We start from the raw sequence: 15,247 nt of genomic DNA, 5'->3' as shown, positions 1-15,247 counted from the left end.
AGGGCCAGACACAGTTGGGAGGCTGAGGCGGGAGGATCGGTGGCCCAGGAATTAAAGACTAGGCTAGGCAACATAGTGAGGCCCTATTTCTATAGAAAATAAGAAATTAGCCAGGCCTGGTGGCGTGTACCTGTAGTCCCAGCCACTTAGGATGCTGAGGCAGCAGGATCATGTAAGCCCAGGAGTTCGAGGCGGCAGTGAGCTATGATTATGCCACTATGCTCCAGCCTAGACAACAGAGCAAGACAGCACTCTTTAAGGGAAAAAACAGTTGCTAGTACATTTTTTGCTGATAGTTGTAAGGTTATTGGGCCTCAGTTTTTGTTGCTTTATGAGGCAACCTTTCTCAGCTGAGTTCCAGAAAAGAATAAAGCCTTATTCTTATTATTCTAAAGTGTCCACAGTGTATATAGTTAACTTCTCTCCTATGATTCCAGAGTGATGCTTGTTATATATCATCCTGAGGAGAATTAACAAAATACTTACTTAAATCATTTTCTGTGTTTTTGGTTCAACAGGGAATCTCCATTGAGAAAGTCTGCTAAAAAGTTAACTTTATTCTCCACTAGTTGTGAAGATTGCAGATTTACCTACCTTGTGCTTAAGGCTACAGTAAAACTAAAGCCTGTGTGATTTTTAATTAAACTCTAGCTTGAGAATCTTCACAAATAGAATGTTTGGCTTAAGTTTTTAAAGAGATGGTTATAAATGAAAATCTAAGGGAATGCTGGTAATAAGGCACTTGGTTTTGAACTTCAATGAAATTGCATAGTAAACATTTCATAAAGTGTTCTACCTTGCTATTTCCAGTTTTTTTAATCCTTCCTCTTCGAAGGACTAAATGGTGGTATTTTTTTCTAATATCAGCCCTTCTTTCATAGCCTGTAGTTTCTATATTAAGGAAAATACCTCTTCATTTTGTGGCCCCTAAGTAAAATTTAGAGAAAAAGTGTTTAATGACAGTCTATTACTTTTTCATATATTTAGTAAGACCTTGTCAAATGTGTTGCGTTGCCTATATTAACTGAGGATTTTATAGTAATAATACAAATAGCTGTGTTTTCTAGTTGAAAAATACAAATGCAGGGGGAAAAAATATGCATGTTTTTGTAATAAGTGCTTTCATTAGTGAACATTTATTTTATTTAGGCTATCAAGTATTAGCTCCAACTGCCTATTATGATCAGACTGGTGCCTTAGTGGTTGGCCCTGGAGCAAGGACTGGCCTTGGAACTCCAGTTCGGTTAATGGCTCCAACACCTGTTTTAATTAGTTCAGCAGCAGCACAAGCTGGTAAGTGTAACTGACATTTTTAGGATAATATTTTTCTGGTGTTGAGATCTCGTTTTTTAAATACAGAATAATTTCCTGGCTGGTTTAAAGAAGTATCTGAAATTTATTTTACAGCAGCGGCAGCAGCAGCTGGAGGAACTGCAAGTAGCCTTACAGGCAGCACAAATGGTCTGTTTCGGCCAGTTGGCACTCAGCCACCGCAGCAGCAGCAGCAACAGCAGCCAAGCACTAATCTGCAATCTAATTCATTTTATGGAAGCAGTTCTTTGACTAATAGCTCCCAGAGTAGTTCTTTATTTTCTCATGGACCTGGTCAACCTGGAAGTACATCTCTTGGCTTTGGAAGTGGTAACTCTTTGGGTGCTGCTATAGGCTCAGCCCTCAGTGGATTTGGTTCATCAGGTAAGTTTTTTTTTACGATGAGCATACTCTGCTAAGTGGAAGAGGTATATGAGTGTGTTTAACATTAAAATAAGCAATAATAGCATGTAGTATAGGAAGGACAGGAATAAAGTATTGGACTACTGGTTTAATTTTGTAGGGAAAAAAGTATCCTGCAAATCTTTTTAACACTCACCAATGTTTAACTCATTACAAGCAGCCTATTCTTAACTCATATGTAATACATTTCCTTTTTCCCTGGCTCTAGGAATTGATTACTGTAATTTTTGTTTTAGTAAGGTTATTTGGGTCAATATATTATTCACTAATTATTAGCTCATCTTCATTCACTACATAATATTAATGTTTGTGGAGGTAAATATTTTGCCATCTTAAATTTTTGGTATTTTAAAGCAGTTATCTTTGTGTGCTTATTAGATGGTTTATTCTTATTAAATGCTGGTAGTTTATTACAGTTTTAAAATTTGGCCTAATATAAAAAAATACATATGTGTGTGTATAAATAACGAAATGTTCTCAACAGAATCCCCTAAGAAACTACCAGTACGGTTATCTTTTTTTAGGTTAAATAAGTTAGCCTTTGTCACTAAAAATTTACTTAAAAGGGTATCTATTCATGTATCTTAGCTTTATATGACACTTAAGAAATCAAAATTTTAAATAGCTTCACTAAATAATTGACCCAGTCAAACTGGTTCCTGGATCCTGTGGTAGAGGAAGAACTAAGTGAAATCAGAAGAGTCCCACGTTGACTTCTTGTTGATACACTTGGTGTATTCTGTGAGTTTTCCACAGTACTCAGGAAACATTACGGAAAAAACAGCTGACCCAGTTCTATTGGTGCAGTTGGCAGCCTTTTCTTCATGAGGATAGGGCTATTTGGACCTCAAGAGATTTTCTGTTTCTATAACATAACTTGCTACAGTCCTTAATATCTGTTTCTCATCTCTTTTCTTACCACATCAAATTATATTCTTTTCTGGTGTGGAAAATGGCAGAACTAACACATGCCAGGCATTATTAACAATGCTTGCCAGTTTTCTAAGGGAGTGTCTTCTGAACTTTTATCATTCATATATACAGGAAGGATGGTCTAGAACAGCCATAAACTTTTAGATGGCAGAATCTTTCTTAATTTATTGTCATGAAATACAATAAGTGAATGTCATATTTGACTGACACAAAATTATATAAAGGCTGCTCATAAGAATCTCTGAGGGAAAATCCAGTGAACATGGGGATTGTTAAATCTTTTCATTTTTGTACTTGAGTTTTTTCATTGCTTTTGGAGTTGTGTATCTCTTTGTCCACCTCACGCACTCCCATAGGACTCATTCCTTGTTTCTAACACAATTGGGACATTTTCTCCAAAGAATCCTAAATATTCTGAGGAAAACTGGAAGAACAAGTAACATAAAAAACTTCTGGAAATAGTTTCTAAATTATAAATTGTAGGCCCTAAATAATTCAGAAAAAAGAGAGCATTGATTAAACCCCATGTTTCCTTTCTCACGTACTATGTCACTGATGGTCTGGTACAGATTTCTAGGCTCCTACTCAGTTCTTTCAAATTTCCATTTGTTTCTTAGGTAAGGCTCTTTCCCCCTTTCAAGAATTGACATGAACATTTTGTCCCCTACAGATGCCGTTTCCCCAAAACTAACCTTCACGCCTCAGTTATTTACAAGCATGGCTTACTCAATTCTGACTCCAATCTGTAAGAGCTTCATTTTACCTTGCTTTAGAGAGCATTAGTGATTGCCACCACTGAATGCCAGTAAAGAGTCCATCATCTCCCTTCTCTTGGGCATTTTGTGGGAGTTTATTCAAGTGCTATGCATATGGACTCTTACAGCTTTGCCCACTGCCTTTTCACATTATGGCAATTACATACTTATATGAACTCTAAAACATAATCTGGTTGTGTGCCTGTATGCACTTATATAAGTAACATACACAATCATTCTCTTACCTCTATGATGAAATTATTAATGTTTAACAGTGTTAAATACCCCATTTTATGATACAGTTGGCCAAGAAGCCTAAACGTCGTAACATATAATTTAAATCATCTTTTCTATGACCTGTTATTTTTTTAAAGAGTTGTTACAATTGAAAGTTTATAATTTAGCCTTTTTTTCACAGTCAATGAATGATTAGCAGTCCGTCTACCCTCTTAGATATTTTAGGTACACTTTGTTTCATATCTCATAGTCATACTGTTGGAGATAATTTAGTCATATAGTAAAACTTAAAGAGCCAGCTTCTTTATGTTTAAGGTTATTTCTGAATTATTTTTAAATGTTTGGCTTGGCTTTTCCTTTTTGGAGGAAAATAATATTGCATATGTCAAAACTGGTTTATTGGATTATTTGTCAGGGGAATAATGCTGCTCTCATTAGAGAGCTGTTGTCTTTTTCATTGTCAAATTGTTTTCTGAAATAAATAGGAATTTAAAATGTAGCCATATTTTAGAAAAATCACTTTGACAGTGTCCTTTTAAATTAGCATAGTTAATGTAGCATACATTGCCAGTTTTGCCAAAACCAACTCAAAAAGAGCTGTTTTATTACATGTGCTTATAATACATTTTTGCAATAAAAATGCATATAGACACCTCTAGTATTTTCTTACTGTGATATCTTAAAATGTAAAATTTTCAACCAAACATGGTCAGTCTCAGAAACTGCATTGGCTGGTATAAAAGGTTGAATAGCATTATAATCTTTTGCCTAATGTGGTAGCATAAGCCTGTGTTTTTGTTTTTGTTTTTTTACCCCTCTATAGAATTTTGAATGTGGCAAAACCAACGTAATTAAGTTTTCTGTCTGTATTATACTCTTACCTTGGTCTACCCATGATGTACACTCCTTAATTTTTTTCTTTATACCCTGTATGACCTACTTATATATGACTTGTGGTTAAATAAGATTTAATAGAAACTTACAGATTCCTTGGAAAGCATTGCCATATTGGTCCGAATATAGAGCTTGTCATTTAAAAATGTATTTGGCAGGTTCAGAAATGTGGTTTGAAATTTTCTTAGATGTAAAAGTTATTCAGTTAAAAGAGGCTAGTGCTTAGAAATAGGAAGGAAACATACTTGAATATATGGGCTTTAAATGAGACTTGAGAACTGAGAGTTTTGGACAGCCCTTAGAGATGCATGCAGTGGAATTTGATTATCCAGACAGGTGTTGATTAACAGCCAGATCTTGATTAGCTTTTCTAAGCATGTGTAGCTCACCAGGACCTACATGGCCTTTATTTTCTACACTATAAAAGGAAAAAGGATTAGAAGGATAATAGTTACATTTGGTATTAAGTAAAAATTCGGTATGCAGTGTATTAAGGGATGTGAAGTAAGAGAAATTGTGTATTGTCTAATGACAAAAACCTGATCAGCCTTGAGTAAGGGGCTCAGGAGGCAGTACTAGCATCTTAGGAGTGGAAGAGTCCTGTGGGATAAGTGAAAGCATGTCTTTGGTTTGATAACAATGAGTGCTATTAATTTTCTAAAAGTTGAGTTATTTTGTAATGTAGTTGGAAAACAAGGGAGAATGTGTAGTATGAAAAATAGTGTTGAGTTAGCTGCTCTCTGTATTTCACAACTGATCAATATTCGGGCCAATATGGACTTAAAGGGCTGTGTTTTGAACACAGCTAGACGACAAATTACATATGAATGGTGAAGGAAATGTACTAATATTTTATTTATTCATATAATCTTTTCTTGGCATTGAGTTAACGTCTAAGAAGCAGGTTCCAGAGATGAGGATACTACCAGAATTTAAACTTAATGGAATTTAATCTCTAGCATGTCCTAATGCAGACAACTTGCAATTCCAGGGTTTATAAATCATACCAGGGTATTAAAGCACAGTAATCAGGTGTGTCAGTGGTAAATATGTGTGAAATAATGAAACATATGACTGCTCTGTTAAGTATTTGGTTCTTTATTGGGGTGCATTTATACCCTTTTATGATTAATAAGTTAGTATATATAGTTATCACAGTAATTATCTTCTCCAAAATGTTTCTAAAAATAATTATTGTGATCACTTCTGTTATTGCCCAGCGAGAGTTGGGGATAGGTTTTATTCAGTTAACACTGTATGTAATTAGGGTTTTTTTTATTTCTTCTTCAGTTGGCAGTTCTGCAAGTAGTAGTGCCACAAGGAGAGAGTCTCTATCTACTAGCTCTGACTTGTACAAAAGATCTAGTAGCAGCCTAGCACCCATAGGGCAACCATTTTACAATAGTCTGGGATTTTCCTCCTCTCCAAGTCCAATAGGCATGCCTCTGCCAAGCCAAACTCCAGGACATTCACTTACGCCACCGCCATCACTTTCATCACATGGATCCTCATCCAGTTTGCATTTAGGTAAAAAAAAAACCAAAACCCTTTTTATTTGTATGTATACATGTATGTGTGTTTGTGTGTGTGTTTATAATATATGTAAAATATTTAATGTTGGATAAAACATGCCAAATTGCTTTTGCTTTTAGATATTAGTCTTTTGAAAAAGTTCTCCATTCATGAAAATTAAAAGTGAGGGTCTAATGTACAATAAGGTAAAGACCCCCCCCCATTGTTTCTTATGTTTCTTTTATGAAATATAATGGTGTGTTTTTTTTGTCTGTGCTTTTGATTTGTGTGTTTTAGAGCATCTGAAAAGTCAACTATTTAAACATAATAGTGAAAGAGAAATTTCACTCTCAAAAGATTTGCACACCATAAGAAAAACATTAGTTACATAGCTACTGAACTAGGTTAGTACACTGGTTTTTGCTTTGGTCTTTCAATGCCTGGCCATTTTACCAGAGAATTATTTCAGTGAATTTGAATTTAGTATATTTGTCACTTAAGGAAGCTTATGGGCTTAGGCCATATACTTCTCTTTTGGATATGTTAAAAATGTTTTAGGCTTGTTGTACCCCTGAAGTTGGAGCATTGAGAACTTTGTTTATATTTGTATATTAAAATTGTTCCCACCCCCAAATAATTAAATTGGTGGTTACCTTTTTTCCTTCCCCAGGAAGTATTTATCCATGCAGATAATACGTTTTGAAGGGCTTTGGACATCAGAGGCTGTGTATGAATCCCTATCTTGTCAAAGAAATTATTTTTTAAACTTTATTTTGAATTTTTATAATTCTAGTTATTCAGCTGAAACTGAGGGATTCTATTGACAGCTTTTACGTATTTGGAAAGATTTAAATCAGCTTGTGTTTTAAAAAGTAATGTTGCTACTGTAAGCAGATGTACTGTAAGTTAGTGATCATGTTTGACCACCCCCTCCAATTAACATGGGTATAGCTATTTAAAAAAAAAAAAAAACTTGTTCATACAATAAATGTCCATGTAACAAAGATATCTGTTGCACTGTTCATTTTGATTTACATTATTGCACACACAGTGGACTAGATTTCTTTTTTAAAGACTCTGGTCCTCCACCCCAAATTCTGGGCCTTTGCTCATTTGAGGATTTTGGGGGATACTGAACATATACAACCAATTAATGTATTCAGATGGAGTGCTAAGATCCACTTTGCAGCACTAGATGTGTAGATTTACCAGTCTTCAGCCTAATACTGTTCTTCATTTATCATCTATTCTTAGTCGCAGGAGCTGCTCAGCTCCTGATTTCTGTTATTACTGCTCAGGCATCCCCCCTTCATAAGACATGCCTATGAAATGGACACAAAAATTTGGAACATAATAAACCTTAGATTAGATCTATCATAATAGTTTTCTGTTTTATTGTTAAGATTTTATTTGTCATGTCCTGTCATCTTTTCATAGGTAAGTTTCAAATCAGATTCTTGTTCAGCTCTTACTGCTGTGTTGTGCTTTAGTGCCTGTATAAATGGCAGTAAATAGGTTCTACATAGCTTGCTTAGAAATCGGATATAAGTGACTTTTTAGATGTCTCTGTGATTAAAGAGCAGTCTAGATATGTGCTTCTCTTTCTTTAGGTTGTAAAGAAACCAGCCTAATAGATGCTTAGGGAAGGAATTCTGGTCAATTGTGGGAAATAATCACCACTGGGCCAGCAGTTCTGCGTTGTAGACTAACATAGCTTCAGCTTGAAATATGCTGTTTTAATACACCTCTGATTGAAATTAGTAATTATCTGTGTTGTTTTCTTTTTGTGACCCCCAATTTCCCGTAGCTTTAGTGGTAGTATGACTGGCAACATTGTTAGCAATGAATAGACCCATACCAGGTTGAAAATAACTTGAAGGATTTCATAAATGTTCTCTTTGCATACTATTCATGGAAATAATCTACTCTGCACCTCCCTATGAATGGATCATGATGCAAGACTTTCATGCTGTCCAATAAAAAAAAGAAAAGTATTTTAATTATGTACCCATGAAGTGAATTTATTTATGAAGCAAGTCTCAAGGCTGATGGCATAAAAGACCTATGGAAATGGAATTTGCATATTTTTAAGTAATTTTACTGATCTCACATATCAAGAATATGAAATCATAAGATAGAGATAAGTTCTCTCAATTCTCATTAGAATTGGTTGGAATTAATTCCAGGTTATTTTCCTGGGAGATTTTAAGATGTGAATGTTAGAACCATTACAGTTACATGTAAAGCTTGAGATCTGCATCCCCAAAGTATGTTCCTTTGTTAGTATTAGTTATTTGAGATTCACAGAATATGCCCAGTAGCAACATTCTCTGCTGTCTTCCAAAAAAATTTTTTTTTCATTTTTTAAGATAGGCATGTAACCAACACATGTATTTTTAGCAGGATGACTAGTAATCACTTTTTGATTGGAGTGTAAGAATTTCAGTGCATAGTTCTGGGGTGTTGATTTTTTCATTAAAATCTAAAACACTTGTTCAAATTTGCAACTCTGTTGCTTATTCTAATAAAGTTAGACGCATGAAAAAATAATTTTATTCTTCCATTTTTATTGTGTGATATCTGAGGTTCTATTTCTAAAACAATAACTACAGTATATCATATATTTTTAAATTCTTATTAACTCTAATCTCCTTAATTGACTTAAATGTCTTTAACAATTGTTCCGTTTGAATCACAGTCAAAATAAGGTTCATACATTGCGTTTGTTTGATATGTCTTAATGTGTAATTGTTTTTTTTTTCATCTTTTTTTCCCCTTTCCATTTATTTGATGAAGAAACTTTGTCCTATTGGTTTTCCCACACTCTTGACTTTGCTGATTGCTTCCCCGTAGTGGTATTTAAAATGTTCCTATATCTCTTTCTTGTAAACTGGAATTTGATCTAGAGGCTTGGTCAGATAGTTTATGAGTTGGCTGGTTTATTTTGACAACATGGGGTTCTGTTACTTTTTGTTGTACCGTATCAGGAGACACGTGTCTGGTTGTCTCCATTGTGAGATGACCAGCCTGATCCACCTAATGGTTTTGGCAGCCTTTGATCGTCTTTTTTTTTCCAGAGGTTGCAAAATGGTGATGTGTTAATTGTGTCATTCTTTCTTCATTTATTATCTGGAACTTTTCTGTAAAGAATAACAACTATCCCTCATCCGTTACCCTGAAAGATAGTTCATGTAAGAGTCAGAAGAATGCATGATTCTTTCCTTTACTTTCAGAATAACTTTGATGCCCAGCAACCTTTAAAGGTGACTCGTGTTTTTATTCTCATTGTTATCTACATGAGAACATACCAATTATTGGGGATAATTGGTATGTTTCAGTTCATTGCAGTGTAACATCAATTTTATATCTATTTTTGATTCTAAAATTACACCTTCTTTGGCCCCTTGGAGCCCCTTTATATTGGTTTTCATGTTGACAACAACTTGGAGAGAGAATAATTTTGAGATTAGTTTTTACCCTGAAATGCAAAGAACAATATAAAATTCTGGGCTTCAGGTTCAATATTAAATATTGAGTTATTTTCTCATGTTGTATTAATCTATAGGAGGGGGGCAGTCTACCTACAGTTGTTTTATACATCATTGTCTAGGATAGAAGTCAACATCTTTTTTTTTTTTTTTTTTTTTTTTTGAGATGCTTCACTCCTTATGAAGAACATTAACTATTTCTAGTATTGCCTTATTTTTCTACCTGGAGCTAGCCAGCTAGTTCTTTCCTTGTTTTCCTTCTTTTTCTTCTAATAAACTTTTAAAATACAGTGTTGATAATTTTTTTAACTCCAATCTTTATGCTCATAGTAATTTGATTGATGTGGAACTTATTAGGTATAAAGCAGTGTTCGTATTTTTGTTATGTAACTTAGGTTTTGACAAACTAATGGCTTCTTGCCCTGTACCTCTTCATTTTTGAACTGGCTATTTTTTCCTTAAGAAAAAAGGGTGCTAAAGTGTAACGTGGGCTTTGAACTCAGTAAAATGTATTTAAAGGGGACCATCGTCAGGGGCGGTGGCTCATGCCTGTAATCCCAGCACTTTGGGAGGCTGAAGCGGCAGGATCATGAGGTCAGGAGATCAAGACCATCCTGGCTAACACAGTGAAACCCCGTCTCTACTAAAAAAATACAAAAAAAGTAGCCAGGCATGGCAGCGTGCACCTGTAGTCCCAGCTGCTGGGGAGGCTGAGGCAGGAGAATGGCGTGAACCCAGGAGGCAGAGCTTGCAGTGAGCCGAGATGGCGCCACTGCACTCCAGCCTGGGCGACAGAGCAAGACTCCATCTCAGAAATAAATAAATAAAAATAAAAAAGAAAGGGGACTATCTAGTCTGAAGAATGTCATGTATTCAGCAAGTAAATGGCTGTGCTTTAGTTTGCTGTGGATAATAAAATTTCATAACCTGTCTTTTCTTCCAATTACAGAAAATTTTAGTAACAGGCAAGATATTGTAAATTTTTAGAATCATTCTGTTATAATTGCTGGCCTTTGGCAGACGTAGTCCTGTGCTTCTCTTATAATAAAATATTCAGAGAAGTAAAATTAGTAAGGTCACCTGCCATTTTTCTGAGTTTCACATATAATCATTAATGAAAGCAGAAAACAGTATGAATTATTTGAAGCATTCACTGAAAATACTGTTATCCTTTATCAATTACAGTTCTCTGTAACTGAATAGCATTTGATAGTTTTTTTTTAAAGCACCTTCATATTCATTATTTCATTTCATCCTAATTGTTGGCATAGACTGTCAGAGTGGTTTGTTCATTAAAGATGAAGAAATTAAAGATCAATTGATTAAGAGACTTTCCCAAACCAGTAAATAACAGAATTAAGGCTAAGCATCCAATTCTGACTCCTGATACTATTCTTCCTTTTTCCATTATGTTATTCTATAGGGAACTGAACAATTTTATGAAGTATATAAATAATTCTAATTAGCCTCTCAGAATCTAATGATTACCTCATTATGATGGTATAAATTAAGCTTTTCTTTGGTTAAAGTATGTATAGGATTACCAGCTTTTTAGATTCCTTTCTCAGTTTAGTTATTCTTGAGATTTAGATAAAAATACTTGTCTAAGCACATGTTATATTTGTACTACTTCTTATTTGAAATAAGAATACTTGTTAATCTAAGGCAGGCAATTTAGGGACTGTGTATAGAGCAGAATTCTATAAGATTCTACTCTCAACAGAATCTTACAGGTTCTCGTGTTAATATAAATTGAAAAGCAGCTACAACCCTTTGGTAGACCTAGAAGTAATTTATTTGCTGATGAGTAGGAAATATGTTATGGAGAAATTATATTACTAGTTGTATGGAAGAATTTGTGATGTTTGGTTTTCTGTATAAAAATGTCTTCATCTTGGTTGTACTTCTTTTGGGTTACTAATTTTTTATTTATTATCCTTTAATAACATCAGTGACATTGTGGTTCTAACTTCTGAGAAAGTTTTCACCAGTTAATTTACTTAGTTAAGATAATCACAAACTTAAGACTAGAAAATACTTGATCTGATTCTGTGTTTTGGCATCAGAATCACTTGGGGCACTTGTTTAAAATGCCTAGTAGTAGACTTCACAAGGATGTGAACAGTTTGCAAATGTGCAGCAACAGTTTTTGCTCGTTACAATGCTTGTGGGGATTCCATTGGCATTAAATGCCTGGCCGCCAGATGTTATACTTTGCATAATCAGCACAAAAATAGTTCGTCCCACTGAAATTTTCAGTAGCCTCCACATGGAGACACTGACTTGAAGTAATTTGTAGTTACTCTTAATATTCTTTTAATCGGCCGGGCGCGGTGGCTCATGCCTATAATCCCAGCACTTTAGAAGGCCGAGGCGGGTGGGTCACAAGGTCAGGAGATCGAGACCATCCTGTGAATGGTGAAACCCCGTCTCTACTAAAAATACAAAAAATTAGCCAGGCGTGGTGGCTGGCGCCTGTAGTCCCAGCTACTTGGGAGGCTGAGGCAGGAGAATGGTGTGAACCCGGGAGGCGGAGCTTGCAGTAGGCCGAGATCACGCCATTGCACTCCAGCCTGGGCAACAGAGCGAGACTCCGTCTCAAAAAATCAAATAAAAAATTCTTTTAATCAACCAAGAATTCACCTGTAATTTACACCATTCCACCAAGCTTATAATGCACCCTAAGGATCAAAAAGTATCCTTTAAAATACAGGCAGATATGCTTCATGAGAGATTTGCAGTGTTAGCCAAATAACATAAAAATGAAAGTAGCATATATCTCTTGGAATGGCATTGAAAAATTGTTTCTTATATGTAGAGAATATTTTCACTGGAGTTGTTTCGTTGCGATATACCTAGGAATGGATCCAGTGGAAGAAGGGCAAGATCTTTTACATTATAAACTATAAAATGCTGACGGAAGTTACAGATGACTTAAATAAATGGAAGAATATACCGTATTTTAGGTTGAAAGACTCCCTATTATAAAGATACCAGCTTTCTTCTAGTTGATCTAAACATTGAATGCTATCAATAAAAATTAGGTTTAAAAAAAAATGATAAGCTGATGCAAAAAATGAAAATGGAAAAGCAGAAGCAAAAGTAGTGAAGACAATTTTGAAAAGCAAAGTTAGAAAACTTAATACTGCCAGATACCAGAACTTAGAAGGCTTCAATAACTAAAACTGTTGGCACAAGGATAAATAAATAGAACAGCGGAACAGAGTAGTGCATCCAGAAATAGACCTACTCATTTAGATCCGTAATGACCAAGTTGCTACTGCAGCTTATATGAGAAGAATGGGTGTTTCAGTGACTTGGGCAGGAGTAGTTGAATATCCAAATGAGGGGGAATGAACTTTGACTAGTTTCACACCACACATACACATATGCACACAAACACACTTTATTCTCAAAGAAATTACATGACATATATTCATGAAGTTAGTAAGAGGCAGAGCCAAAATTTTGAGGCCACATTTATCTGGCTTACTCCAGATGTTGTACTGCTTCTCAAAGGATGCTTTTCTGTTTGTTTGGTTTTTTTTGTTTTTTTTTTTGTTGTTGTTGTTTATTTTTGAGACAAAGTCTTGCTCTGTCCCCCAGGCTGGAGTGCAATGGTGTGATTTTGGCTCACTGCAACCTCTGCCTCCCGGGTTCATGCCATTCTCCTGCCTCAGCCTCACCAGTAGCTGGGACTACAGGTGCCTGCCACCACACCCGGCTACTTTTTTGTATTTTTTAGTAGAGACGGATCTCACCATGTTAGCCAGGATGGTCTCGATCTCCTGACCTCGTGAGCCACCGTGCCCAGCCCAGGATGCTTTTATTTCTAATACCTATCTGAATAAATTAAAAAGGACCATGTTTCCTATGTTTCACATCTATGTAAACTTTTTATAAAATTGTAGTAAAATATAATTTAACCTCTTGTGACTTTGTGGGAAAAGTGAGTTCAAATGTCAGTGTATTGGCTTCTTTGTGGTTTTTCGCTTGCTAATAATTGATCTTTAATCCAAATTAAATGCTATTTTAAGGGTCTTATAAATATTTCATTACTAATTTTAAGTTAAAACTGATCAGATAAGAATCTTAGGTACAGTGGCTCATACCTATAGTCCCAGCATTTTGGGAGGCTGAGGCAGGGGGATTGCTTGAGCTCAGGAGTTTGAGACCAGCCTAATAAAATTACAAAAATTAGCTGGGTGTGGTGGCATGTGCCTGTAGTCCATGTCACTTGAGAAGCTGAAGTGGGAGGATCGCTTGAGCCCAGGAGATGGAGGTTGCAGTAAGCCAACGTTGTGCCACTGCATTCCAACCTGGGCAGGACAGATCGAGACCCTGTCTCAAAAAAAAAGAAAAAAAAAAAAAAAAAAGAATCTTATTTGTAATATTTAAAAATACTGTAAATAGGATATAAATAGCAAGTTTTTATTTTATTTCTAATTACTGAAAGTAATTGCTATTTTATCTTTTCTGTAGTTTTATTAGACTCCTTTTTAGAATTTTTATGTGATTAAAATTTTTACTTATTAATTCAATATTGAATACCTATGTTCAATACAATATTGAAGCCAGTCTCTGCTTGACTAGGAGAAGAAACACCATCCTTATTCACTGTCATCGCGTTTGTAGCTTTGTGGTAAATACAGACAAAAACAGCAGTTACAGTATAATGATTTTAATGTTCTTATCTTATTTCACTTTATTTAATAATTCTATAGAAACATAGTGATTTCATTGGAATTATTTTCCTTTATGGGTTTTTTGAACCAAAGTTAGTACACATTGGATTACAATAGAATTGTTTCTAGGTTTATTTTCTCCACTAGATTAGAAACAGTAAAGCCCAGGCCTTTTTCTACAACTAAAAATACTCAGATTTCACTGAATGTTTGGGTAATTGAATTCAAGCGGTTTTATTTGTTTTATTGATGAATTTATTATTGAGTAAGGACACTTCCTTTTTAAAAAATACTTGGTATCCTACATAGATTACTATATTAAAGCATTATTTGGCTGTTCTCAATCAGTGTTTTCTTTGTTCAGTGTGCCAGGATCATGCTCTTTAGAACATTGCACTATGAAAAAGTTTTGACAGTCAGTTGTGTGGAGTTTTTGTTTTGTGTGTGTGTGTGTGTTTGTTTTTTACCTTCCCAGTTCTTCAGCCTTCTTCCCACCATCGCAATGACCCCATCAAGAGAGATAATAAATGTACCCATAATGTTTGTGTAGGATCAGAATTTATTCCAGTATTCATAACTTTTGAAGCAAGCTTTAGGATTGCATAAATCCTTAGTAATTATGGTTTAAGGAAAACAATCCCAGCTCCTATAATTTTTCTTCACTCCAATTAAAAAGGCAACTGGCCTTGAAATCTCAGCTGGAATATTTAAAAGAAAATTCAGATATGGCTTGCTCGTTTATTAACTTGTTACCAAATGTAACAAAGAAAAGAATTTAGGCCAAATCTGACAGGGTTATATGACATATTCCGGGAAAAACCAACAGGTTCCTATTAGGCTACTCGAACTCACTACTACTGTCTTTTGCGGGGTTAAGGGTAAGTTTTTAAAAATGTTCTCATGTCCATCAGTCACAAGAGAGGTGGTTTTCACTAAAGATAAAAAATGAGGCAATTTTTGAAACTATACAACATTACCCCCTTTTGATAGTGTAATGGAAATTGACAGG

General features: G+C 35.0%; 1 protein-coding gene across 16 annotated transcripts in view; it reads left to right on the top strand.

The window, feature by feature from the left end:
* Nucleotides 1-15,247, top strand: part of LOC105479873 (pumilio RNA binding family member 2) — a 105,206-nt gene that overhangs the window by 67,138 nt on the left and 22,821 nt on the right. For 12 of the 16 annotated variants that reach the window (XM_024792235.2, XM_011738193.2, XM_024792239.2 and 9 more), the window contains 3 exons: nucleotides 1,150-1,293; nucleotides 1,408-1,695; nucleotides 5,844-6,080. In XM_024792235.2, coding sequence (XP_024648003.1) covers nucleotides 1,150-1,293; nucleotides 1,408-1,695; nucleotides 5,844-6,080 — 669 coding nt within the window. The remainder of the gene's footprint in view (nucleotides 1-1,149; nucleotides 1,294-1,407; nucleotides 1,696-5,843; nucleotides 6,081-15,247) is intronic. The other 4 variants (XM_024792237.2, XM_011738200.3, XM_024792238.2 and 1 more) reach the window with 1 other exon arrangement.

Source organism: Macaca nemestrina, chromosome 13 (assembly GCF_043159975.1).
Source record: "Macaca nemestrina isolate mMacNem1 chromosome 13, mMacNem.hap1, whole genome shotgun sequence".
In the NCBI taxonomy this organism is placed as follows: Eukaryota; Metazoa; Chordata; class Mammalia; order Primates; family Cercopithecidae; genus Macaca; species Macaca nemestrina.
The sequence above is the reverse complement of the archived record's forward strand: the minus strand, read 5'-3'. Positions and strand labels throughout refer to the sequence as shown.